This window comes from Schistocerca americana, chromosome 1 (genome assembly GCF_021461395.2).
Source record: "Schistocerca americana isolate TAMUIC-IGC-003095 chromosome 1, iqSchAmer2.1, whole genome shotgun sequence".
Lineage (NCBI taxonomy): Eukaryota > Metazoa > Arthropoda > Insecta > Orthoptera > Acrididae > Schistocerca > Schistocerca americana.
This window is the reverse complement of record NC_060119.1, coordinates 141,753,258-141,781,014: the sequence shown is the minus strand read 5'-3', so window position 1 is coordinate 141,781,014 and position 27,757 is coordinate 141,753,258. Positions and strand designations below refer to the sequence as shown.

At 41.0% G+C, this 27,757-nt stretch overlaps 1 protein-coding gene across 8 annotated transcripts in view; it reads left to right on the top strand.

Moving 5' to 3' along the window:
- Nucleotides 1-27,757, top strand: part of LOC124551057 — a 186,311-nt gene that overhangs the window by 127,035 nt on the left and 31,519 nt on the right. For 6 of the 8 annotated variants that reach the window (XM_047125979.1, XM_047125947.1, XM_047125989.1 and 3 more), the window contains 3 exons: nucleotides 197-346; nucleotides 17,369-17,515; nucleotides 27,446-27,595. In XM_047125979.1, the coding sequence (XP_046981935.1) occupies nucleotides 197-346; nucleotides 17,369-17,515; nucleotides 27,446-27,595 (447 nt within the window). The remainder of the gene's footprint in view (nucleotides 1-196; nucleotides 347-17,368; nucleotides 17,516-27,445; nucleotides 27,596-27,757) is intronic. The other 2 variants (XM_047125960.1, XM_047126000.1) reach the window with 2 other exon arrangements.

The following is a 27,757-nucleotide window of genomic DNA, read 5'->3' as shown; positions in this document are numbered from 1 at the left end:
GGTAGAACAATGCTTCTCTCTAGAAATGAGGTTCACATGGATGTATGTTGCAGTAACTAACAAGAAATGGAGAGGCTTACACAGGATAGAGTAGTGTAACAACATATAACACCAACAAGAACAGTTATTACATTTGTTTAGTTTCATATTGTTTGATATGCTCTTACTAAAAGATTTTGTTCATGCCTCTTTGCAGGTCATAGAAATGGGTGTGAAGATCAGATACCACCCTCAGTGCCAGGAGAGTGCAAGCGTAATGGATTGGATGGACCAAATTTCAGTGTGCAAACTAATGTAACTACAAATAAGTCTGATTCAAAAAGCTGTAAGCTATCAAAGGCCCATGGTAATAACGGACACTTTAAACTTCACAAAAATTATGTTTGATAAGGGTTTTTATGTTTCGTGTCACTTCTAGTTGGAAAGCCTGGTAATTATGAATCATAAATTTGTAAATGTATCTCAGGTCTCTGCCTTTAATATGCTGAATTAAATTTGAGTATCACTATTAATATTCCTGTTAGGTTGCAAATTATGGATTTAGTTGAGAGAATGCATTGATGTCTCATGTGCTCTGTCTTAATTACCTCACTGGGTATGATGCCATTTGTGTACAGACATGTTCATGTTCTAAGCATCCACCAGATTCTTGTACTAATATTTGAAGTTCAGCAACAATGTTTTCTTTATTATTGTCTGTTTCATTCAATGATACATTCACTTTCAATCTTAAGTTGCAGAGGAGATACATTGCTTGGATAAGCCAGCCGCGGTGGCCGAGCGGTTCTAGGCGCTGCAGTCCGGAACCGCGGGACTGCTACGGTCGCAGGTTCGAATCCTGCCTTGGGCATGGATGTGTGTGATGTCCTTAGGTTAGTTAGGTTTAAGTAGTTCTAAGTTCTAGGGGACTGATGACCTAAGATGTTAAGTCCCATAGTGCTCAGAGCCATTTGAATCATTTGAACATTGCTTGGAAAACAGTGATTGAAGTATGGCCCATATGTTAGGTTGTATAACACAGTAGACATTGAATTAAATTGACCAAAGGAGAAATTTTTTAAAATAATGCGGTGGAGGGAGATGAATGATGTGATTATAGACCTCTAAAAAATGAGATAGGCAGGAAATGCAAAATAGCAAAGTAGGACTGGCTTGATAAGTAAAGTAAGGCTGTAGAGGCAGTCACAGAGGGCGGGCCTATTAGTTATAGGGAGCTCCAACGTTAGGCGGGTTATGGAGCCCCTTAGGAAAATAGCGGGTAGGTCGGGGAAGAATGCCAGTGTGCACTCGGTGTGCTTGCCGGGGGGTCTCGTCCGTAATGTGGAGGAGGCCCTTCCGGCAGCTATTGAACGCACTGGGTGTGACCGGCTGCAGATAGTAGCACATGTCGGAACGAATGACGCCTGCCGCTTGGGTTCTGAGGCCATCCTTGGTTCCTTCCGGCGGCTGGCTGATTTGGTGAAGACAACCAGCATCGCACGCGGAGTGCAAGCTGAGCTTAATATCTGCAGCATAGTGCCCAGAGTCGATCGCGGTCCTCTGGTTTGGAGCCGTGTGGAGGGTCTAAACCAGAGGCTCAGACGACTCTGCGACTATAATGGTTGCAAATTCATCGACCTCCGTTATTGGGTGGAGAACTGTAGGGCCCCCCTAGACAGGTCAGGCGTGCACTACACACCGGAAGCAGCTACTAGGGTAGCAGAGTACGTGTGGCGTGCACACGGGGGTTTTTTAGGTTAGAGGGACCCCCCCTTGGGCGAAACGATAAAATACCTGACGGCTTACCAGAGAGGACATTATCATCATTGATAAAGAACGTCCGTCCTCAGAGACCAAAAACAGGGAAAGTCAACGTAATGTTGGTAAACTGCAGGAGTATCCAGGGCAAGGTTCCTGAATTAGTATCTCTTATTGAAGGAAATAGTGCGCATATAGTATTAGGAACGGAAAGTTGGTTAAAACCGGAAGTGAACAGTAACGAAATCCTAGACACAGAATGGAATATATACCGCAAGGATAGGATAAACGCCAATGGTGGAGGAGTATTTATAGCAGTAAAGAATTCAATAATATCCAGTGAAGTTATTAGCGAATGCGAATGTGAAATAATCTGGGTTAAGTTAAGTATCAAAGGTGGGTCAGATATGATAGTCGGATGCTTCTATAGACCACCTGCATCAGCAACCGTAGTAGTTGAGCACCTCAGAGAGAACCTGCAGAACGTCGTGAAGAAGTTTCGTGATCATACTATTGTAATAGGGGGAGACTTCAATCTACCAGGTATAGAATGGGATAGTCACACAATCAGAACTGGAGCCAGGGACAGAGACTCTTGTGACATTATCCTGACTGCCTTGTCCGAAAATTACTTCGAGCAGATAGTTAGAGAACCAACTCGTGAAGCTGACGTTTTAGACCTCATAGCAACAAATAGACCGGAACTTTTCGACTCCGTGAATGTTGAAGAGGGTATCAGTGATCATAAGTCAGTGGTTGCATCAATGACTACAAGTGTAATAAGAAATGCCAAGAAAGGAAGGAAAATATATTTGCTTAACAAGAGTGATAGGGCACAAATCGCAGAATATCTGAGTGACCACCATCAAACGTTCATTTCTGAGGAAGAGGATGTGGAACAAAAATGGAAAAAATTCAGAAACATCGTCCAGTACGCCTTAGATAAGTTCGTACCGACTGAGGTCCAAAGCGAGGGGAAAGATCCACCGTGGTATAACAATCATGTACGAAAGGTACTACGGAAACAAAGAAAGCTTCATCATAGGTTTAAGAGTAGTCGAATCATAGCTGATAAGGAAAAGCTGAACGAAGCGAAAAAGAGCGTAAAGAGAGCAATGAGAGAAGCATTCAACGAATTCGAACATAAAACATTGGCAAACAATCTAAACAAGAACCCTAAAAAGTTTTGGTCATATGTAAAATCGGTAAGCGGATCTAAATCCCCTATTCAGTCACTCGTTGACCACGATGGCAGCGAAACAGAGGACGACCAAAGAAAGGCAGAAATACTGAATTCAGTGTTCCGAAACTGTTTCACTGCGGAAAATCGTAACACGGTCCCTGACTTCAGCCGTCGCACGGACGCCAAAATGGAAAATATTGAAATAAACGATATCGGAATTGAAAAACAACTGCTATCACTTAGTAGCGGAAAAGCATCCAGACCAGACGAGATACCCTTAAGATTCTACAGTGAGTATGCTAAAGAACTTGCCCCCTTTCTATCAGCAATTTACCGTAGATCGCTGGAAGAACGTAAAGTACCTAGCGACTGGAAGAAAGCGCAGGTCGTTCCCATTTTCAAGAAGGGTCATAAATCAGATGCGAATAATTATAGGCCTATTTCGCTTACGTCAATCTGTTGTAGAATAATGGAACATGTTTTGTGTTCTCATATTATGACGTTCTTAGATAATACAAATCTCCTTCATCATAACCAACATGGATTCCGCAAACAGAGATCATGTGAAACTCAGCTTGCCCTATTTGCCCAAGAAATTCACAGTGCCGTAGACACTGGCGAGCAGATTGATGCCGTATTCCTGGACTTCAGGAAGGCATTTGATACGGTTCCGCACTTACGTTTAGTGAAAAAAATACGAGCTTACGGAATATCGGACCAGGTTTGTGATTGGATTCAGGATTTCCTAGAAGAAAGAACACAACATGTCATTCTTAACGGTTCAAAATCTGCAGATGTAGAGGTAATTTCGGGAGTACCGCAGGGAAGCGTGATAGGACCTTTATTGTTTACAATATACATAAATGACTTAGTTGACAACATCGGTAGCTCCGTGAGGCTATTTGCAGATGACACGGTTGTCTACAAGAAAGTAGCAACATTAGAAGACTCGTACGTACTCCAGGACGACCTGCAGAGGATTAATGCATGGTGCGACAGCTGGCAGCTTTCCCTAAACGTAGATAAATGTAATATAATGCGCATACATAGGGGCAGAAATCCATTCCAGTACGATTATGCCATAGGTGGTAAATCATTGGAAGCGGTAACGACCGTAAAATACTTAGGAGTTACTATCCGGAGCGATCTGAAGTGGAATGATCACATAAAACAAATAGTGGGAAAAGCAGGCGCCAGGTTGAGATTCATAGGAAGAATTCTAAGAAAATGTGACTCATCGACGAAAGAAGTAGCTTACAAAACGCTTGTTCGTCCGATTCTTGAGTATTGCTCATCAGTATGGGACCCTTACCAGGTTGGATTAATAGAAGAGATAGACATGATCCAGCGAAAAGCAACGCGATTCGTCATGGGGACATTTAGTCAGCGCGAGAGCGTTACGGAGATGCTGAACAAGCTCCAGTGGCGGACACTTCAAGAAAGGCGTTACGCAATACGGAGAGGTTTATTATCGAAATTACGAGAGAGCACATTCCGGGAAGAGATGGGCAACATATTACTACCGCCCACATATATCTCGCGTAATGATCACAACGAAAAGATCCGAGAAATTAGAGCAAATACGGAGACTTACAAGCAGTCGTTCTTCCCACGCACAATTCGTGAATGGAACAGGGAAGGGGGGATCAGATAGTGGTACAATAAGTACCCTCCGCCACACACCGTAAGGTGGCTCGCGGAGTATAGATGTAGATGTAGATGTATAATTGGGGGAAAAAGAGAGTCTGTGTATACGAAAACAAGAGGCATCTTTGGAGAAAAGTGATCCAGCTTTGTGAATATCAAGAACTCCTGTGACAAGGCAGTACTAAACAAAGAATTGAAAGAACAAATAAAAACTCTGAAGTTTGGCAGTGACAATATAATTCTGTCATAGACAGCAAAAAGACTTTGAAGAGATGTTGAATGGAATGAATATTGTCCTGAGAAGAAGTTGCAAAAGCACAAAGGGTGTTCAGTAAGTAATGCAACACACATTTTTTTCTCAGTCAATATCAGTTGAAAATATGCGGAATTTTGTTGTGGGGCATCATAGAATATTCCCGCATCCGCCCCTATAGTTTGATAAAATTCCAATATGTGGCAATTCTGTAAGTAGTCTTCAAAATGGTGTCTGTAACAGAGGTGCATTTCATGCAGAGAGCTGTCATTCAGTTTCTTTTGCAGAAAACCAGAACATTGCAGATATTCAGAGGTGCCTGCAGAATGTCTACAGTGACCTGTTGGTTTACATATGCATGTTGTGTCATTGGGTGAGGCGTACGTCATCATTGCTTCAAGGTCATGCATACCTATCTGATATCATCCTTTCCAGCGTACTGCACACAGGTGTGACTCCAACAATGTTTGAACACACACAAACACTCGTTCGAGGTGATTAATGAATCACAATCAAACATCGCACTGCTCAACTGCGTGTCTCTCTCATGGTAGGAGTTTGCTCATTGGGTTCCTTGCCACCTACCAGAAGACCTTAAAGAGCAATGAAGGACCATCTGTGCAAGGAAGGATGCACTCTGCGAGAAGCAGTATGTGGATGATGAGGAGGTTATTGTTGCAGCAAAGATTTGGCTTCAATGTCTACAAGTAGAGTGGTACCGTGCAGGCATACAGGCCCTACCAGTGAGGTGGCATAAGGCTATCACACATTACATTACTAAATAGGGTTTGTATCCAAACGAGTGGGGAATAATATGGTGAAATTGGAATCTCGAATAAAACCATTCAGGTGGGAAAGAATCTGTTGTGCTACTTATTGAATGGCCCTTGTGAAACAAGAGTACTGGAATGTAGTTGAATTAAATCATGTGTTACTGATGGAATTAGATTATGTAATGATGTACTAAATGTAGCTGATGAGTTTTGCTATTTGGACAGCAAAATAACCAGTGATGGCCAAAGTAGAGAGGATATAAAAGGCAACCTCACCCTATAACTATAAACGCAGAAACTGTAATCGTAAAATAAAATTCTAACAACTGAAAGCATGATGATGCCATTTTAAAAAATTGTAGAAGCTGTGGACCCATATTACAAGAAAGTAGACGACTGTACATTGGTAATATGTATGTCAAATCTGTGGCCAATAAGTTCCAGGGATTCTTATAGAGGCACCCGGGTGAAAAGAGCATCATCATCAAAGCTCATGAGGATGTCAAAATCCGTAAGTTTTAAGTTGTTAACACATCCAATAAAATCCACAAAGTTGCAAATAATGTCACGTAGAAGAAGGTGTAATTAGATGAATGATGAACACTAAGTTCACTTAACAAAGGTTTATTTAGCACTTGCACATTCAAGAACGTGGAGCGAACTTTCTCTGACCAGAACACATAGAGTATATATATATAGCTACAGAACATTCCAGTACCATGATTCTTGACATTTGTGGATACTTCTAGAATGTGCTTGAACCAAATATAGAAATTAAAATTGTGAGTTTTGAACTCACAACCCTCAATGCGACAGTTTAGTATCAAACCACTACATCACAGAGCTACTAAGCTTCTTCTGCAACATTGCTTCCTCCTTAAGAGAACAGCATCTTGGCGTTACGTCTTCCTAGTCCGGGAATGAGTTATCGGTACTGCATACTCTGACTCCTGATGACTGATTCTCGCGCTGGCGGTGACCTTTTAGAACTTCTTTTACCGCTATGCTCTTTGTCACCTTTCACTTGTTGCCTTTTGCAGGAGCTTCGAATTTATCCTAGGTTGCAGGATCCTTATAGGGCTTCATTCGAAGGACTTGGACCGTATCTCTGACCTTTCGTCGTCTCCTGTCTGGGTCGAAATCTTCAACTTCAAAGTAACATCAGACAACTGTCTTACAACCTTATAAGGTCCAGAGTAGCGCCTGAAGAGCTTCTCAGACAGTCCAACCTTCCAAACAGGTGTGGAGATCCAGATGAGATCACCAGGCTGGTAGACAACTAGGCGGTGACTCACGTCATACCTTCAGTGATTTCTTGAGCCTGCAGCGTGAATAGTCGAGCTAACTGCTGAGCTTCCTCAGCTCTGGTTTACGCCTGGTCGATGTAGTCATCATCAACGTCGTCGGGATGTACCGGAAACACAGCGTCCATTGTCATCGTTGCCTCGCCCATGCACCAGGAAAAATAGCGTAAATTCTGTGGTGTCTTGTTTTGCGGTGTTGTAGGCAAACATCACGAAAGGTAGCACCTCATCCCAGTTGCTCTGCTGAACACTGACGGACATTGATAGCATGTCGGCCAAGGTCTTATTAAGGTGTTCAGTAAGCTCGTTAGTTTGCGGATGGTAGGCAGTTGTCATGTGATGAGTAATGTTGCACCGACAGTTTATCTCTGTCATAAGATTCGATTAAAAAACTTTCCCTCGATCCTTAATTAATGACCTTGGGGCACCGTGTTTTAATACAATGTCCTCCGTGATGACTTTGGCTACATCGGATGCTTCGGCTGTTTTCACAGCTTTTGTGATGGCATAGCGTGTCAGATAATCAGTGCAAACAATAATCCATCTATTGCCGCTAGCAGACGTTGGAAGTCATCCGATGAGGTCAATCCCAACAAGCTGTAAAGGTGTTTCGGCTGGTGGAGTTGATATGAGACGGCCAGGTGGTTTCTGCGGACTGCCTTTCTCCTCTGACACTCACGACAGTGTGACACATAGTGACGGACACTCCCAAATAAACCTGGCCAGAAAATTCTCTTGCGGATTCTATCATGTGTCTTAATAAATCCTAAATGTGCGGCCTCAGGTGTGTCATTGAATTTCTGTAGAACATCTAAGTGCATGTGTTTAGGAATCACTGGTAGCCATCTCTTTCCTAACGGATCAAAGTTTTTCTTGCAAAGTAATCCATTAACCACCTTAAATTGTCCTTTCACATACTTTGACCGATTTAAGGCAAGCGTAATTTGAAATATCTTGGCGTCCTCCTTCTGCTCAGCAGAGAGATCCTGGAGTGCAGCGAGACAGTCACTATCTTCATCAAAGTCTTGATGGTCTTGCACAGGGTTTCTTGAGAGACATTCGGCATCTTGGTGTTTTCTTCCACTTTTGTACACTATGGTAATGCTATACTCTTGAAGATGTAGTGCCCACCTGACGAGTCGTCCTGTTGGATCCATAATACCTGTCAACCAACAAAGTGAATATGGTCTGTAACAACTGTGAATGGCCTTCCATAGAGATAATGTCAAAATTTGCACATGGCCCAGATCATAGCAAGACATTCTCTTTCTGTAGTTTCTCTCGGCTGTTGTAAGTGTCCTAGAAGCTTAGGCTATAACCTTCTCTTTTCCATCCGAAATTTGCAACAGAACAGCACCAATCCCATACCTGCTGGCGTCTTTGTGTAGTTCTGTAGATGCTCTCTCATCATACAGACCAAGTACAGGGTCAGTCGTCAGAGCTTTTCGCAGCACATCGAAAGAATCTTGTTGAGCACCACCCAGATAAATTTAGCATCAGCTTTTAACAAATCTTGGAGTGGCCTGGCTTTGATACAGAAGTCTTTGATAAAACGACAGTAATAGGAACATAATCCAAGGAAGCTTCTCACATCTCTAATACTTTTAGGAATAGGATATTCCATTATAAATCTCACCTTTTCTGGGTCTGGCCACACACCTTCGTTTGACACAAGGTGTCCACGTCTTTTGATTTCTGTTGGTCCAAAGAGACACTTTCTTGGATTAATTTTCAGTCCGCCTTGTTGGAGACATTTAAGAACAGCCCTCAGTCTTTTTATATGTTCATCAAATGTCTTTGAGAACACTATAATATCATCTAAATAACAAAGACACATCGTCCACTTCAGCTGCCTTAGCAGATTATCCATCATTCGTTCAAAAGTTGCTGGTGCATTACACAAACCAAACAGATTACCTTAATCTCATACAGGCCCTCAGGCGTAATGAATGCAGTTTTCTCATGATCAGCCTCATCTATTTATTTATTTATTTATTGTTCCGTGTGACCAAATTAAGGAGAAGTCTCCATGGTCATGGAACGAGTCAATACATAAAATTATAACACGATATTAGAAACAGATAAAATGAAATATAAAAAAAAAACATATTCAGGTGACAAGTCGTAAGTTTAAATGAAGAAAACCAACAATGTAACACTGGAATTTGCTTAATTTTTTAGCTCTTCCAGGAGCTCCTCGACAGAATAGAAGGAGTGAGCCATGAGGAAACTCTTCAGTTTAGACTTAAAAGACTTTGGGCTACTGCTAAGATTTTTGAGTTCTTGTGGTAGCTTATTGAAAATGGATGCAGCAGAATACTGCACTCCTTTCTGCACAAGAGTAAAGGAAGTGCATTCTACATGCAGATTTGATTTCTGCCTAGTATTAACTGAGTGAAAGCTGCTAACTCTTGGGAATAGGCTAATATTGCTAACAACAAACGACATTAAAGAAAATATATACTGTGAGGGCAATGTCAGAATTCCCAGATTTTTGAACAGGGGTCGACAAGACGTTGTCGAACTTACACCACATATAGCTCGAACAGCCTGTTTTTGAGCCAAAAATACCCTTTTTGAATCAGAAGAATTACCCCAAAAAATAATACCATACGACATAAGCGTATGAAAATATGCGAAGTAGACTACTTTTCGTGTTGAAGTGTCACTTATTTCAGATACTGTTCTAATGGTAAATAAAGCAGCATTTAGCTTCTGAACAAGATCCTGGACATGGGCTTTCCACAACAGCTTACTATCTATCCGAACGCCTAGGAACTTGAACTGTTCCGTCTCACTTATAATATGCCTATTCTGTCTGATCAAAATATCGGTTCTTGTTGAATTGTGAGTTAGAAACTGTAAAAACTGAGTCTTACTGTGATTTAGCATCAAATTATTTTCCACAAGCCACGAACTTATTTCATGAACTACATTATTTGTTACTGTTTCAATATTACACACAAGATCCTTCACTATCAAGCTGGTGTCATCAGCAAACAGAAATATTTTTGAATCACCTGTAATACTAGAAGGCATATCATTCATATAAATAAGAAACAGCAGTGGCCCCAGCACCGACCCTTGGGGAACACTCCACTTAACAGTGCCCCATTGGGACTGAACATGACTACCACTCTCAATATTGCGGAGAATTACCCTCTGCTTTCTGTTCTTAAAGTAAGAGGCGAACCAATTGTAAGCTACTCCCCTTACTCCATAATGGTCCAACTTCTGCAGTAATATTTTGTGGTCAACACAGTCAAAAGCCTTCGTTAAATCAAAGAAAACACCTACCATTTGCAACCTTTTATTTAATCCGTCCAAAACCTCACAGAGAAAAGAGAATATAGCATTTTCAGATGTTAAACCGTTTCTAAAACCAAACTGAACATTTGACAGCAAATTATGTGAATTTAAATGCTCCAGTAACCTTGTATATACAACCTTCTCGATAACTTTAGCAAACACCGATGGCATAGAAATAGGTCTAAAATTGTCAACATTATCAATGTCTCCCTTTTTATAAAGTGGCTTCACTACCGAGTACTTTAATCGGTCAGGAAACCGACCACTCCTAAAAGAAAAGTTACAGATATGGCTGAGAACTGGGCTAACATACATAGAACAATACTTCAGTATTCTGCTAGATACCCCGTCATATCCATGAGAGTTCTTGGTGTTTAGTGATTTAATTATTAACTCAATCTCCCTCTTCTCAGTATCATGGAGGAGCATTTCAGGTAACAGTCTCGGAACACTTTTTTCTAAGAGCGCTATATGATCCCCTGTTGGGACTAGGTTTCTATTTAGTTCACCTGCTATATTCAGAAAGTGATTATTAAATGCTGTACATATATGCGACTTATCAGTAACACGGACATTCCCACTACGCACTGATTCTATATCCTCGACCTGTCTCTGCAGACCAGCAACTTCCTTTACGACTGACCATATGGTTTTATATATAAAATCAAAGATGAGGTGACTTACCGAACGAAAGCGCTGGCAGGTCGATAGACACACAAACAAACACAAACATACACACAAAATTCAAGCTTTCGCAACAAACTGTTGCCTCATCAGGAAAGAGGGAAGGAGAGGGGAAGACGAAAGGAAGTGGGTTTTAAGGGAGAGGGTAAGGAGTCATTCCAATCCCGGGAGCGGAAAGACTTACCTTAGGGGGAAAAAAGGACAGGTAGACACTCGCACACACGCACATATCCATCCACACATACAGACACAAGCAGTTTGGTCTTTAAATATGTCTGCTTGTGTCTGTATGTGTGGATGGATATGTGCGTGTGTGCGAGTGTCTACCTGTCCTTTTTTCCCCCTAAGGTAAGTCTTTCCGCTCCCGGGATTGGAATGACTCCTTACCCTCTCCCTTAAAACCCACTTCCTTTCGTCTTCCCCTCTCCTTCCCTCTTTCCTGATGAGGCAACAGTTTGTTGCGAAAGCTTGAATTTTGTGTGTATGTTTGTGTTTGTTTGTATGTCTATCGACCTGCCAGCGCTTTCGTTCGGTAAGTCACCTCATCTTTGATTTTATATATAATTTTTCCCACGTGGAATGTTTCCTTCTATTATATTGACCATATGGTTTTAATTTTATCCTGAGACTTAGCTATTCTATCTGCATACCACATACTTTTTGCCTTCCTAATAACATTTTTAAGCACCTTACAATACTGTTTGTAATGGGCTGCTGCATTTAGATTTTGACTGTTTCTAACGTTTTGATATAATTGCCACTTTGTTCTACAAGATATTCTTATCCCTCTAGTCAGCCACCCAGGCTGCCTGTTTGTGCTAGTACCCTGTTTTAAACGTTCTAACGGAAAGCAACTTTCAAAGAGCATGAGAAAAGTCTTGAGAAAAGCATTATATTTATCGTCTACTGTATCAGCGCTATAAACATCCTGCTACTCTTGTTCCTTTATAAGGTTTACAAAGGTCTCTACAGCAACTGGATCAGCTTTCCTGAACAGCTGATGACTATATTTAACACGTGTTGCAGCACAAAAATCTTTTAAAGTTAAAATTTGTGCATCATGATCTGAAAGGCCATTCACCTTTTTGCTAACAAAATGACCTTCTAGGAATGAGGAATGAACAAAAATGTTGTCTATGGTTGTTCTACTGTTCCCTTGCACTCTCGTTGGAAAGAACACGGTTTGCGTAAGATTATATGAATTAAAGAGGTCTACCAGATCCTCTTCCTTGCACAATCACTTATACAATTAATATTGAAGTCACCACATATAACTAACTTTTTGTATTTCCTATAAAGTGAACCAAGAACCTCCTCTAGCTTTAACAAAAATGTTGTGAAATCGGAGTCTGGGGATCTATAAATAACAACAGTTAGAAGTTTAGCTCCGTTAAATTTAACCACACCTGCACAACATTCAAACACCTTTTCAGTGCAGTACTTTGAAACATCAATTGACTCAAATGGGATGCAATTTTTCACATACATGGCTACACCCCCACACCGCAAAGAGCTCCTCGAAAAGCTGCCAGCCAACCTATATCCTGGTAAAGGAAGCCTCTGAATTATCTCCTTATTTAAGAAGTGTTCAGATATACAAATAATTTCAGAGTCAACATCTATAAGCAGCTCACTAACTTTATCTCTAATACCTTGTATATTTTGATGAAATATACTAATTCCCTCATTACTCGGATACCTAAGCTTTGTCAAAAGTGATTCCGTTGTTAGAGAGACTTCCCTGAAGCAGGAATACCTGTCAGCTGACTTCAATCTAAAAAAGGTGCAGCTATAACACCCACTACTGCAGGAATTTTCCCATGAGTGATCCCACCAACCCTACCTATGCTGTCACCTATAAGCTTTGCCAACCTCCCCTTGCCATACCTGTTGAGGTGCAGGCCATGTCTAGTGAAACCCGTCCTGCTGATAGACTCCACCGACACCACTGAAATGTGACCCATGCTTTCTGTCATCAGCGCACCCCCAAGTCTCATGTTATTACGCCTGACGGCTGTATTAAGATGAGGCAGATTGTGAGGCTGAAACAGTTCCACGAAATGCACATTCGTGTTGCCAGTCTGAGTGGCTATCTTTTCCAGGTCACCATTTATGTTATACTCCTCATCCTTACCAATACTATTACCAGCCCCACCCACAATCACTACCTGATCCTCCTTAGTAAAATCCCTACATAACCCCCCTATGTTAACAGTCACCTGAGCCAACCCTGCATTAGGCTTCACAATGCTGGTGACCTGGTACTCACTCCCCAGCACTTCCTGCAACTGCTGGCCTACACCTATGCCATGAGAACTACCTAACAGCAGAACCTTCTTCTTCCTCTTCGACTTTGCAACTGTTCTAGGCACAGTAACTACTGAGGTCTGCTGCATACTTCCTACATCTACAGCTACTAGAGATTCCTCTCCACTAGACTCTGACAGTTGGTCATATCTATTGTAAACACCAATAGTAAAACTATCTGAAAATCTTCTTCTCCTAGCAGATCTCTTGCCAACAGCCAGCTCCCATTCCCCAACCCCGTTCTCCCTCCTCATCCTGTCTAGCTCCTCCTGTGCATTTTTCAACTGCACCTGAAGGGCACAGATCTTACGCTCCTGCTCCTCTATCAACTTACTCTTGCTACATAACCTGCAGTTCCTGGAGAGGATCTCACCAGAATGCCCACTGGCTTCCCCACTGCATTCCCCCCAGTGAAAATACTTCGAACAAGTCTCACACCGCAATCCACTCCTCACGAACCTACGGCAAAGCCCACACTTCTCACTCATGGTAAAATTTTACTTTTTCTTAGTTCCGCTACTACAATAAGAAGATGTTAAAAACCTGACTACAATAATCACAAACTTACTCTGCAAGGGAAGTAACTACTATTATTAACAGTATTAATAAACAACAAATGTGAATATAACAAAAGACTAATACAGAAAGAGAATCAAACGTCTAATGACACAGTAACGAAGCTGAAAACAGTTCCCAAAAGGTTCTTCTGAAATTATTTCAACAGAAAACACCAAGAACACTGGTTGAAGACAACTAAAGTTCCTAAATAAACCACTATACACAAACAATTAATTAGTACTTAGCTTTTGATGCTCCGCTACAGCTGCAACTGGTCAGCGCGGAATGTAAACACAGGCAAGAGGTTAAGTTGCTCGATACGAAACACTCACAAATATCAGGTCACAACACAAGAAAGGCAGAGGTGAATGAAGAAACCACTAATATGTCACTTATATAGTAAATATTATCACAAAAACCGTTAAAATATGTATCTGAAACCTAAAAATATATAAAAACTTAGGGAGCGATCTCACATGCAGTCACTCGCTTATGACGTCACACCAAAGATCAATTTGCTAGTATCCCAAGTACATGTCCATGGTTGAGAAAAACTTAGCTCCCTTCAGGCAGTCTAGTGTATCATCAATTCGTGGAAGAAGATAAATGTCCTTTTTAGCTATCTTATTAAGCTTCCTGTAATCAACACAAAAGCGCCAACCGCCATCCTTCTTCCTGACGAGGACCACTGGTGACAACCATGGGCTCTGCGAAGGCTGAATGATGACATTCTTCATCATTTTCTGTACCTCATCGCGAATTATTCAATGTTCTGTTGCTGACACATGGTATGCTCTCTGCCTTATTGGCTGATGGTCTCCAGTGCTAATCCAGTGCTTCACAGTCGATTTGTCTAATTTGCTCTTCACATGTGGATTGAAGCATTCAGAGAACTCTTGAAGAATGGCAAGTAGCTTCTTCTGTTGTTCCTTAGTGAGATCTGGTGATAGTCGAGCTACAAGATCTTGTCTCATAGTGGTAGCACTAATTTCACCCACCGACTCGGCATGGGAGGTTTCTATGATGCTCATCTGTTCCTCAATTAACGGCTCAGTGTTCGCTATGCACATGCGTCTTGGAAGGATCTGCGGTTCTCGGCGATAGTTAATTATTCACAATTCAACAAATCCATTCTTAAATGAGATGACAGAGGCTGGGATGACCAAGTTGTTCTTCAGTGGTATGCTTCTCTTACATTCCACTACAAGATCCATGGGTTGATGCAAGGCATGACACGTGACTGTTACCTTTCTAGTGCTGACTGCAGGAATGATCACGTCATCCAGCACACATAGTCTCCACACACTCAGATGCGCATCTTCCTGTCCACAGTATCTCATCTAGTATAATCTGCGAGCAACCACAATCTATAATTGCTTGAGAAGCTTTCAAAAAGTCTTGGAAGTCCCATCCGAGAATGGCATCAAGACTACAATCTTGTAAGACAATGAATTCTAAGGGCTGTGTATGGCCACTTATATCCACATGAATGGTACATCTTCCTGTAGGTTTTACATATTTCCCATTAGCCACCTTCAGGAGAGATGTTTTGCCCTTGATGAATACGGTTTTCAGCAACTGGTGATGGTACTTCTCCGAAATGACTGAGTATGATGCTCCAGAGTCCACAAAAGCTTCGGCTGGTTGGCCATCCATGAGAATATCGACATAGTTTCCTATCATTTTCGGAGTAATCGACGGCGGAGGATTTTTCTCTTTGGTGACCTCAACTCCAAGGAATGTTGCACCCTTTAGTTTTCCAGGTTGCAACGGCTAGGTGATCGGCTGGAGCTTCTAAACGGTGATGAAGACCTTTGATCAGAGTGTTGGGGAGCATACTCTCCAGCGGCTAGCTTGTGGCGATGGTGACCTATGTCGTCCTGCACCCACACCTTCTTGTTCATCTTCGTCGTCCTGGAGTTGGTGTCTGCTAAGATTGGTCTGTTGTCTTCTGCCGCGGGCATCATCAAATATCCGCTGCCTTTCTCGACAATAGTGCACCACATGTCCCAGTCATCCACAGTGGAAACATACTGGTTGGTTGTCCTGGGCCCTCCAGATGTCAGTTTTCCTCGGTGCCCAAACAGGTTCCTCATGCGGCATTGTAGGAATGTAACTCTGCCTGGGTCTTGACTTTTTCACCTTTTTAAAGGGAAATGAAGGACGAGAGATTGAGTTCAATGTCGTTCCACTTCATCTCTTATGACCTCTTGAAGCGTCTCTGTTTTTTGCTCGCCGTGCAATCCAAGTGCCTTCTGAATTTCGTCTCTCACTCTCTGACAAAGAACACTTGTGAAATCAGTTGCTTAGTCCATCACAGACATTGATACTACGTTTGGAAGCCGTTCAAACTTCTTGCATGTAATTCTTTTTTTATGCATTGTTTCAATATACTGGCACCATTTTATGAAGTCGTCTGCACCAGCCAGAACCCAAACAGTATATATACAGCTACAGAACATTCCAGTCCAGTGATTCATCACCTTTATAGATACTTCTAGAATGTAATCGAACCGAATATAGAAATTAAAATTGTACAGTCCAGGTGAGATCTGAACTCGTGACCCTCCATGCAACAGTTTAGTATCATAACCACTACACTATGGTGTTACTCAGTTTCTTCTGTGACACTGTGATGTGGACATTTCCCAACATAAGGGTATTTAGCAAGTGTGCCAGTTGGGACATTAATATGGCTCACAATTGGGGTGTAAAGCCAACCCTCTTTTTGAATGTCTGGAACTCATTCAAGTCTTAGTAAAACTTATGCTCTCTGTTGTAGCTTTGTAACAAGTGCATCTCACAAGCCAGATTCTATTGAACTGCCATATCTTCATCTCAAAATTCTTGGTGCAATCAGTGTCATTCTTTGAATCTATTTAAATTTCAATAAGTGAACAGCTGATCAGTTGTGTAAGTGGCTACATTCTTAGTAATGCCGAGGAACCTGCACTTAGTCTGTTTAAGAGGAGGAAGCAGATATCACACAACAAATATGACACAGGGAGAGAAACAGTGGAGATGCCACCAGTGCAAGTCTCCTGCTTATAATCGATCAGTTCATCAACACGCTACATGACAGCGACGTGGTTGCTTGCCAAAAAAATGTTGTGCCCATTGTCCACTCATGTCTGCTTGTTTACCTGTGGACTATTTTATGATGAATTACGCAGGGAGACATTGAAGAACCACATTTCCGAAGGTATTTGACTGGAATATAGTTTGAAATCTGGCAGTACAGAAGAATGCTGAAGGTTAAATAGGTAAAATGAGTAAGTAATGGAGAGGACCTTTAATCAAATTCGGGGGGGGGGGGGGGGGGGGATAATTTGTGAACATCTTTACTAAAAGATGTGATCAGTTACAAGAACCTCATCAATTTGCTTATAGAGAAAAGTGTAAGGGGTAAAAATTGTAAAGATAGAACAATGCTTGACTCTAGAAATGAGGTTCACATGGATGTAGGTTGCAGAAGCTAAGGAGAAATGGATAGACTTACGCAGGATAGCGTAGTGTAACAACAAAAACACCAACAAGAACACTTATTACATTTGTTTAGTTTCCTTTGTTCGATATGATCTTACTAAAAGATTTTGTTCATACTTCTTTGCAGGTCATAGAAATGGATGTCATAAGATACCGCCCTCAATGCCAGGAGAGTGCATGCATAATGGATTGGATGGACCAAATTCCAGTGTGAAAACTAATGTAGCTACAAATAAATCTGATTCAAAAAGCTGTAAGCTTTCAAAGGCCCAGGGTAATAACTGACACTTTAAACTTCACAAAAGTTGTTTGATAAGGGTTTTCATGTTTCATTACACATAGAGTTTGGAAATTGTGGTATTTATGCATTGTAAATTGGTAAATGTATCTCAGGTCTCTGCCTTTAATAGGATGAATTAAATTTGAGTATCACTATTGAAATACCTGCTTGGAAAACAGTGATTGAAGTTTGGCCCTTATGTAAAGTTGTATAACACAGTAGACATTGAATTAAATTGACTAAAGGAGAAAATTTTAAAAAATGCAGCCAAGGGAGCTTAAAGATGTGATTATAGAGCCCTAAAAAATTAGATACACATGCACTGTAAAACAGCAAAGTAGGATTGGCTAAACGAGCAATGTAAGGCTGTAGAGGCATGCATAACTGTGGGAAAAAGAGTGTCTGCATATAGGAAAACGAGAGGTTTCTTTGGAGAAAAGTGATGCAGCTTTGTGAATATCAAGAACTCCCGTGACAAGGCAGTACTAAGCAAAGAAGTGAAAGAACAAATAAAAACTCTGAGGTTTGGCACGGACAATATAATTCTGTCATAGACAGCAAAAAGACTTTGAAGAGATGTTGAATGGTATGGATATTGTCTTGAGAAAATGTTGCAAAAGCACAAGGGGTGTTCAGTAAGTAATGCAACACATATTTTTTCTCAGTCTGTATCGGTTGAAAATATGTGGAATTTTGTTGTGGGACATCGTAGAATATTCCCCCTTCCGCCCCTATAGTGTGATGAAGTTAAAATAAGTGGCAGTGCTGTATGTAGTTTTCAAAAGGGCATCTGTAACAGAGGTATGTTCCAAGCAGAGAACTATCATTCAGTTTCTTTTGGCAAAAAACCAGAACATTGCAGATATTCATAGATGCCTGCAGAATGTCTGCAGAGACTAGTCAGTTAAAAATGCATGGCGAGTCATTGGGTGAGGCGTATGTTGTCATTGCTACAATAAAATCATTCATGGGGGAAAGAATGTGTTGCAGTACTTATTGAATTCCCCTTATAAAACAAGTGTAATGGAATGTCGTTGGATTAAATCAGGTGTTACTGATGGAATTAGATTATGTAATGAAATACTAAAAGTAGTTTATGAAGAAAAATAACCAGTGATGGCCAAAGTAGAGAGGACATAAAAGGCAACCTGGCCCTAGAACAAAAAACACTTCTGAAAAAAGCGATTTCTGAATAACTAATGTAGTTCATAGCAAGGTAGTGTATAACAGGCACAATATTTCAGCAAATAACCTCGTTGCCATTATGAGGTGTGCTGATGAACTGACTGCCTTCTAGCTACACAGGCCTTCAGACCCCCCCCCCCCCCCCCCACCCCCCACCCCCCATTCCTGCCTCGTCCTCCAACTTGGCACTCCGTCCTTTGTTTGTACGCGGGAGCTGCCACATAGTTAGTAATCTCCTCATCCCGTTCCCTCTTAGCTCGCTTTTTCCGTGGTTTGCACATAAGGGTATGTTTTGGAAGCATCTCCACTCTTGATCCACCTGTTCTTGAAATCAGTTTGTTGTGGGATATCTCCTTCCCTTTCTTAACCAGATTGTGTACAGGTTCCCAGCCTTACTAAGAATGTAGCCACTATCACTATTGGTCATCTGTTGTCTGATTCGACTCTTGATAGTTTCTATAATTACACAGATCCAGAAGTTAAACCTTAGACGGTCATAATCCATTCCATTTAATTCCAATAGTCAGTCTTCTGCAATTGGCGACATGTTAGGCTGTTGCACCTTGATATGCCATTGGTCACAATAATGGTCTATGACAATATGTACTGTCTGACTGTCTGACCTTTGAACATGCGACACTGGCTTGGGACTTTAATAGTTCCTGGATTTTTGGTGTCCAAGATTAGCTTGACACTACCAAGCAGTGCCCATGTTTTAGCTGGCAGGTGTAAAATGGTCTTCACTTGATGTTTGTGTAGATTTCATCCTATATTTGTAGATAATATTCCACAGAATGGAATAAACAGAGTGGCTGCATCCTCCGGAGGGTCTTCTTCTGTTTCCACTGACTGCACCTTCAGTGTGGGACATAGGATTCTCCTAATTTCCCTCTCTGTGTAGCCTTTCCACCAAACACTGTCCACAGGTGTTTTACTTATTGCTTGTGACTCATTGTTGGAGAGGATGCAAGCCATATGCAAAAATGTTTTGAGCACCCTGTTCTCCCGTGCCCATTGGTGTCAGCTGACTGTGTGTAAGCAAAGGTTGGTGTGTGTTTTCTTAAGGTACACACTGTGGCGGAAAGTATCTTATGCTCGTATTTTCACAAATACGTCTAGAAAGTGTAACACCTTGACTTCTATGACACAATTGGTGTATGGAATTGAGATGTATGAGGAAAGCATTCAGCTTATGTCTTCCATGTGGTCGTATGATATGTGTGACATCAAAATACTGGTAAGAAATTTGATGGTTTTCCTTGGGGTGATGCCAGGGCTTGCTCTCTAAATGTTCCATATACACATTGTCAACGATCGGTAAGGGTGGACTCCCCATGGCTACTCCTTCTGTCTCTTTGTAGTAACCACTGTCGAAAAGAAAGTATTTCAACATCATGTCATACCTGTAAAGTTTTTACATGTCATTGACATGATTTCAGAGGTTAGAATTTTATTTTATGATTGCAAATTCTGGATTAAGCCATTTTAAAGCATAAGATTTTTACATAAAGGTTTTTGTTTGAAACATGTCAAAATCTTATGCTTGAAAATGGCTTAATGGGGAAACTGTAATCATCAAATAACATTCTAACAACTGAAAGCAAGATGATGACATTTAAAAATTTGTAAAAGCTGTGGACCCATATTATGAGAAAATATACGGCTGTACATTGGTAATCTGTATGTTAAATCTGTGACCAATAAGTTCCAGAGATTCTTATAGAGGCACTCTGTTGAAAGGAGCATCAACATCAAAGCTCACAAAGATGTCAAATTCCCTAAGTTTTAAGTTGTTAAGACATCAAAAAAAAAAAATCCACAAAGTTGCAAATAGGATGTGGACATTTCCCAGCCTAAGGGTATTTAGCAAGTATGTCAGTTAGAACATAATTGTGGCTCTCAGTTGGGGTGTAAAGCCATGCCTCTTTATGAATGTTTGGAACTCATTCAAGTGTTAGTAAAATCTATGCTCTCTGTCATAGCTTTTCAACAACTGCATCTCACAAGCCAGATTCTTTGAGATCTGCCATGTCTTCATCTCCTGTCTTTTGGTGCAATCAGTGTAATTCTTTGAATCTATTGAAATTTGTGTAAGTGAACAGCTGATCAGTTGTGTAAGTGGCTACATTCTTAGTAAACACCGGGAACCTGCACTTGTTCTGTTTAAGAAGAGGATGCAGATAGCAAACAACAAATATAACAATTGGGAGAGAAACAGTGGAGGTGTCACCAGTGCTAGTCCCCAGCTTTTAGTCGGTCAGTTCATCAACACGCTACACGACAGCAGACTGATTGCTTGGTAAAATGTTGTGCGCATTGTCCACTCATGACTGCTTGTTTGTCTGTGAACTATTTTATGATGAATTACGCAGGGAGACATTGAAGAATCACATTTTGTAAGGTATTTGACTAGAATGTAGTTGAAATCTGGTAGTACAGAAGAATACTGGAGATTAGTTGGGTAAAATGAGTAAGTAATCGAGACGAACGTAATCAGATTGGGGCAAAAATAATTTGTGAATATCTTTAGTAAAAGATGTGATCAGTTAAAAGAACAACATCAATTTGATTATAGAGGAAAGTGTAAGGGGTAAAAATTGTAGAGGTAGAACAATGCTTGACTCTAGAAATGAGTTTCACATGGGTGTAGGTTGCAGTAGCGAAGGAGAAATGGAGAGGCTTGCACAAGAACAGTTATTACATTTGTGTAGTTTCATATTGTTTGATATGCTCTTACTAAAAGATTTTGTTCATGCCTCTTGGTACTGCCCTCAGTGCCAGGGGAATGCATGCGTAATGGATTGGATGGACCAAATTCCAGTGTGAAAACTAATGTAGCTGCAAATAAATCTGATTCAAAAAGCTGTAAGCTTTCAATGCCACACGGTAATAACTGACATTTTAAACTTCACATAAATTATGTTTGATAATGGTTTTTATGTTTCATGTTACGTAGAATTTGGAAAGCCTGGTATTTATGCATTGCAAATTTGTAAATGTATCTCAGGTCTCTACCTTTAATATGATAAATTGAATTTATCACAATTAAAATTCCTGTTAGATTACAAATTACAGATGTAGTTGAGAGAAAGCATTGATGTCTCATGTGTTCTGACTTAGTTGCCTTCCTGAGTATGATGCCTTTCTGTACGGCCACATTCATGTTGTTGTAATCATCCACCAGATTCTTGTACTAACATTTGAAGTTCAGCAGCAATGTTTTCTTTATATCTGTCCATTTCATTCAATGATATATTTACTTTCTAGCTTAAGATGCAGAGGAGAACCATTGCTTCGATAACAGTGATTCAAGAATGGCCCATATGTAAGCTTGTATAACACAGTAGACATCGAATTAAATTGACTAAAGGAGAAAATTTTTAAAAATGCAACTGAGGGAGCTGTAAAATGGGGTTATAGACCCCTGAAAAAGGAGGTAGACAGGCAGTGAAAAATAGCAAAGTGACAATGGCTAGATGAGCCATCTAAGGCTGTAGAGGCATGTGTAACTGGGGGAAAATGAGAGTCTACCTATAGGAAAACTAGAGGCATCTTTGGAGAAAAGTGATCCAGCTTTGTGTAATACCAAGAACTCCCGTGGCAAGGCAGTAGTAAGCAAAGAAGTGAAAGAACAAATAAAAACTCTGAAGTTTGGCAGTGACAATATAATTCTGTCATAGACAGCAAAAAGAGTTTGAAGAGATATTGAATGTAATGGATATTGTCTTGAGAAGAGGTCACAAAAGCGCTAGGGGTGTTCAGTAAGAAACGCAACACATATTTTTTCTCAGTCTGTATCGGTTGAAAATACGCGGAATTTTGTTTTGAGTCATCGTAGAATATTCCCGCTTCCACCCCTATAGTTTGTGGCAGCGCTATATGTTGTCTCAAAATGGTGTCTGTAACAGAGGTGCATTCAAAGCAGTGTGTTATCATTGAGTTTCATTTGGCAGAAAGCCAGAACATTGCAGATATTCATAGGTGCCTGCAGAATATCTACAGAGACCCATCAGTTAACAAATGTATGAGGAGTCATTGGGTGAGGTGTCTGTCATCATTGCTACAAGGCCATGCTTACCTACACTATATGATCAAAAGTATCTAGACACCTGGCAGAAAATGACTTACAAGTTCGTGGCACCGTCCATCGGTAATGCTGGAATTCAATATGGTGTTGGCCCACCTTTGGCATTGATAACGGCTTCCACTCATGCAGGCGTACGTTCTTTAGAGTTGGCAGCCCAGTCTTCATTGAGTGCTGCGCTGAGAGAAGTATCAATGTCACCCTGTGAGGCCTTTCACGAAGTCAGTGTTCTAAAATATCAAAAAGGTGTTCCATAGGATTCAGGTCAGGACTCTGTGCAGGCCGGTCCATAACAGGGATGTTATTGTCATGTAACCACTTCGCCACATCCCGTGGTTTATAAACAGGTGCTCGATCATGTTGAAAGATGCAGGTGCCATTGCCAAACTGCTCTTCGACATGGGAAGCAAGAAGGTGCTTCAAACATCAATGTAGGCCTGTTCTGTGACAGTGCCATGCAAAACAACAAGGGGTGCAAGCCATCTCCATGAAAAGCATTACCACTCTGTAACACCACCGCCTCCAAATTTTACTGTTGGCACTAGATACGCTGGCAGATGACGTTCACCGGGCAATCGCCATACTCACACTGTGCCATCTGATCACCACATTGTGTACCATGATTCGCCACTCCACACAATGTTTTTCCACTGTTAAATCGTCCAGTGTTTACGCTCCTTACACCAAGCGAGGCGTGTTTGGCATTTAATGGCTTGATGTGTGGCTTATGAGCAGCCGCACGACCATGAAATAAAAGTTTTATCACCTTCTGCCTAACTGTCATAGTACTTGCAGTGGATACTGATGCAGTCTGGAATTCCTGTGTGATGGTCTGGATAGATGTCTGCCTATTACACATTACGACCCTCTTCGACTGTCAGCGGTCTCTGTCAGTCAACACGCTAGGTTGGCCTGTACGCTTTTGTGATGTACATGTCCCTTCATGTTTCCACTTCACTATCACATTGGAAACAGTGGACCTATGGATGTTCATGAGTGTGGAAATCTTGTGTACGGACGTACAACACAAGTGACACCGTATCACCTGACAACGTTCGAAGTCTGTGAGTTCCGCAGAGTTCCCCATTGGGCTCTCTCACGATGTCTAATGACTACTGAGGTCACTGATATGGAGTACCTGGCAGTAGGTGGCAGCACAATGCACCTAATATGAAAAACGTGTGTGTGTGTGGGGGGGGGGGGGGGGGGGGGGGTGTCCGGATACTTTTGATCACATAATGTATCTGATATCACGCTTTCCGGCCTGCTGCACACAGCTGTGACTCCAACAATGTATGAATGTGCAGACACAGTCATTCGAGGTGTTTAACGGATCACAATCAAACATCGCACTGCTAAACTGCATGTCGGTCTTGGTAGTGCTGACACACTTGTCCACCAGTTGTGGTACGTAAAGGTGTGTGCTCGCTGGGTTCCTTGCCAACTAGCAGAAGACGTTATAGAGCAATGAAGGACCATCTGTGCATCAAAGGATACACTCTGCAGAAAGCAGTATGTGGATGATGAGGAGGTTATTGATGCAGCAAAACTTTGGCCCCAATGTTTACAAGTAGGGTGGTACCATGCAAGCACACAGGCCCTCCCAACAAGGTGGCATAAGGCTGTCACACTGAACGGGGATTACGTTACAAAATATGGTTTCTATGCAAAAGAGTGGGGACTAAAATGGCGAATTGGAATCCCACATAAAACCATTCATGGGGGAAAAAATGTGTTACACTACTCATTGAATGCCCCCTTGTAAAACGAGGGTAATGGAATGTAGTTGAATTAAATCATGTGTTACTGATAGAATTTGCTTATGTAATGAGATACTACAAGTAGTTGATGAATTGTGCTACTTGGCCAGCAAGATAATCAGTGATGGCCAAAGTAAAGGTGATGTAGAAGGCAACCTGGCCCTAGAACAAAAAGCACTTCTGAAAAAGAGGGATTTCTTAATATCTAATATAGTTTACAGGTGAATGGCGAGAAGTCATTGTACAGCAGGCACAATATTTCAGCAAGTAACCTCGTTGCCATTGAGGTGTGTTGATGAATTGATTGCCTTCAAGCTGGCACAGGTCTTCATCCCCCCCCCCCCCCCTCTCATTCCCGCCTCATCCTCCAACTTGGCACTTGACATAATTAGTAATCTCCTCATCCCGTTCCCTCTTACCACACTTATTCCGTGGTTTGCACACAGGGGTATGTTTTGGGAGAATCTCCACTCTTGATCCACCTGTTTTTGAAATCAGTTTGTTGTGGGATATCTCCTTCCCTTTCTTAACCAGATTGTGTACAGGTTCCCAGCCTTACTAAGAATGTAGCCACTATCAATATTGGTCATCTGTTGTCTGGTTCGACTCTTGATAGTTTCTATAATTACACAGTTCCAGAAGTTAAACCTTAGATGGTCATAATCCATTCCATTTAATTTCAGTAGTCAGTCTTCTGCAAGTGCCGACATGTTAGGCTGTTGCACCGTGGTATGCCATTGGTCACAATAGTGATCTAAGACAATATGCACTGTATGACCTTTGTTCATTGTGCCACACTGGCATGGGACTTTTATAGTTCCTGGATTTTTTGTGTCCGTCATTCCTTGACACTACCAAGCAGTACCCCGGTTTATCTGGAAGGTGAAAAATGGTCTTCACTTGAAGTTTGTGTAGATTGCATCCTATATTTGTAGATAATATTCCACAGAATGGAATAAACAGAGTGCCTGCATCCTCCTGAGGGTCTTCTTTGTTTCCACTGACTAGGACATAGGATTCTCCTAATTTCCCTCTCTGTGTAGCCTTTCCACCAAACACTGTCCACAGGTGTTTTACTTATTGATTGAAACTCTCATTGTTGGAGAGGATGCAAGCCATATGCAAAAATGTTTTGAGAACCCTGTTCTCCCATGCCCATTGGTGCCAGCTGTCTGTGTGTAAGCAAAGGTTGGTGTGTGTTTTCTTAAGGTACACACTGTGATGCAAAATACCTATTGCTCTTATTTTTACGAATACATCCAGAAAGTGGAACACCTTGACTTCCATGATAAAATTGGTGTATGGAATTGAGATGTATGAGGAAAGCATTCAGCTTATGTCTTCCATGTGGCCGTATGATGAGTGTGACATCAAAATACTGGTAAGAAATTTGATGGTTTTCATTGGGCTGATGCCAGGGCTTGCTTCTCCAAATGTTCCATATACACTTTGGCAACAATCAGTAAGGGTGGACTCCCCATGGCTACTCCTTCTTTCTCTTTGTAGTAACCGCTGTCGAAAAGAAAGTCTTTCAACATTAAGCCATACACGTAAAGTTTTTCAAATGTCATTGTCATGATTTCAGAGGTTATAATTTTTTATTGCAAATTCTGGATTAAGCCATTTTAAAGCATAAGATTTTTACAAAACAGTTTTTGTTTGAAACATGTCAAAATCTTATGCTTGAAAATGGCTTAATGGGGAAACTGTAATCATCAAATAACATTTTAACAACCGAAAACAAGATGATGACATTTAAAAAATTTGTATAAGCTGTAAACCCATATTACAAAAAAGTAAATGGCTGTACATTGGTAATCTGTATGTCAAATCTGTGCCCAGTAAGTTCCAGGGATTCTTATAGAAGCACTCTGTTGAAAAGAGCATCAACATCAAAGCTCACAAGTATGTCAAAATCCCTAAGTTGTTAAGGCATCCAACAAAATCCACAAAGTTGCAAATAGGATGTGGACATTTCCCAGCCTAAGGGTATTTAGCAAGTATGTCAGTTAGAACATAATTGTGGCTCTCAGTTGGGGTGTAAAGCCATCCCTCTTTATGAATGTTTGGAACTCATTCAAGTGTTAGTAAAATCTATGCTCTCTGTCATAGGTTTTTAACAACTGCATCTCACAAGCCAGATTCTTTGAGATCTGCCGTGTCTTCATCTCCTGTCTTTTGGTGCAATCAGTGTAATTCTTTGAATCTATTGAAATTTGTGTAAGTGAACAGCTGATCAGTTGTGTAAGTGGCTACATTCTTAGTAAACACCGGGAACCTGCACTTGTTCTGTTTAAGAAGAGGAAGCAGATAGCAAACAACAAATATAACAATCAGGAGAGAAACAGTGGAGGTGTCACCAGTGCTAGTCCCCAGCTTTTAGTCGGTCAGTTCATCAATACGCTACACGACAGCAACCTGATTGCTTGGTAAAATGTTGTGCCCATTGTCCACTCATGACTGCTTGTTTGTCTGTGAACTATTTTATGATGAATTACGCAGGGAGACATTGAAGAATCACATTTTGTAAGGTATTTGACTAGAATGTAGTTGAAATCTGGTAGTACAGAAGAATGCTGGAGATTAGTTGGGTAAAATGAGTAAGTAATCGAGAGGAACTTAATCAAATTGGAGGAAAAATAATTTGTGAATGTCTTTAGTAAAAGATGTGATCAGTTAAATGAACAACATCAATTTGATTATAGAGGAAAGTGTAAGGGGTAAAAATTGTAGAAGTAGAACAATGCTTGACTCTAGTAATGAGTTTCACATGGGTGTAGGTTGCAGTAGCGAAGGAGAAATGGAGAGGCTTGCACAAGAACAGTTATTACATTTGTGTAGTTTCATATTGTTTGATATGCTCTTACTAAAATATTTTGTTCATGCCTCTTTCAGATCATAGAAATGGATGTGAAGATAAGGTACTGCCCTCAGTGCCAGGGGAATGCATGCGTAATGGATTGGATGGACCAAATTCCAGAGTGAAAACTAATGTAGCTACAAATAAATCTGATTCAAAAAGCTGTAAGCTTTCAAAGCCACAGGGTAATAACTGACACTTCAAACTTCACATAAATTATGTTTGATAAGGGTTTATATGTTTCATGTCACATAGAATTTGGAAAGCCTAGTATTTATGCATTGCAAATTTGTAAATGTATCTCAGGTCTCTACCTTTAATATGATAAATTGAATTTATCACAATTA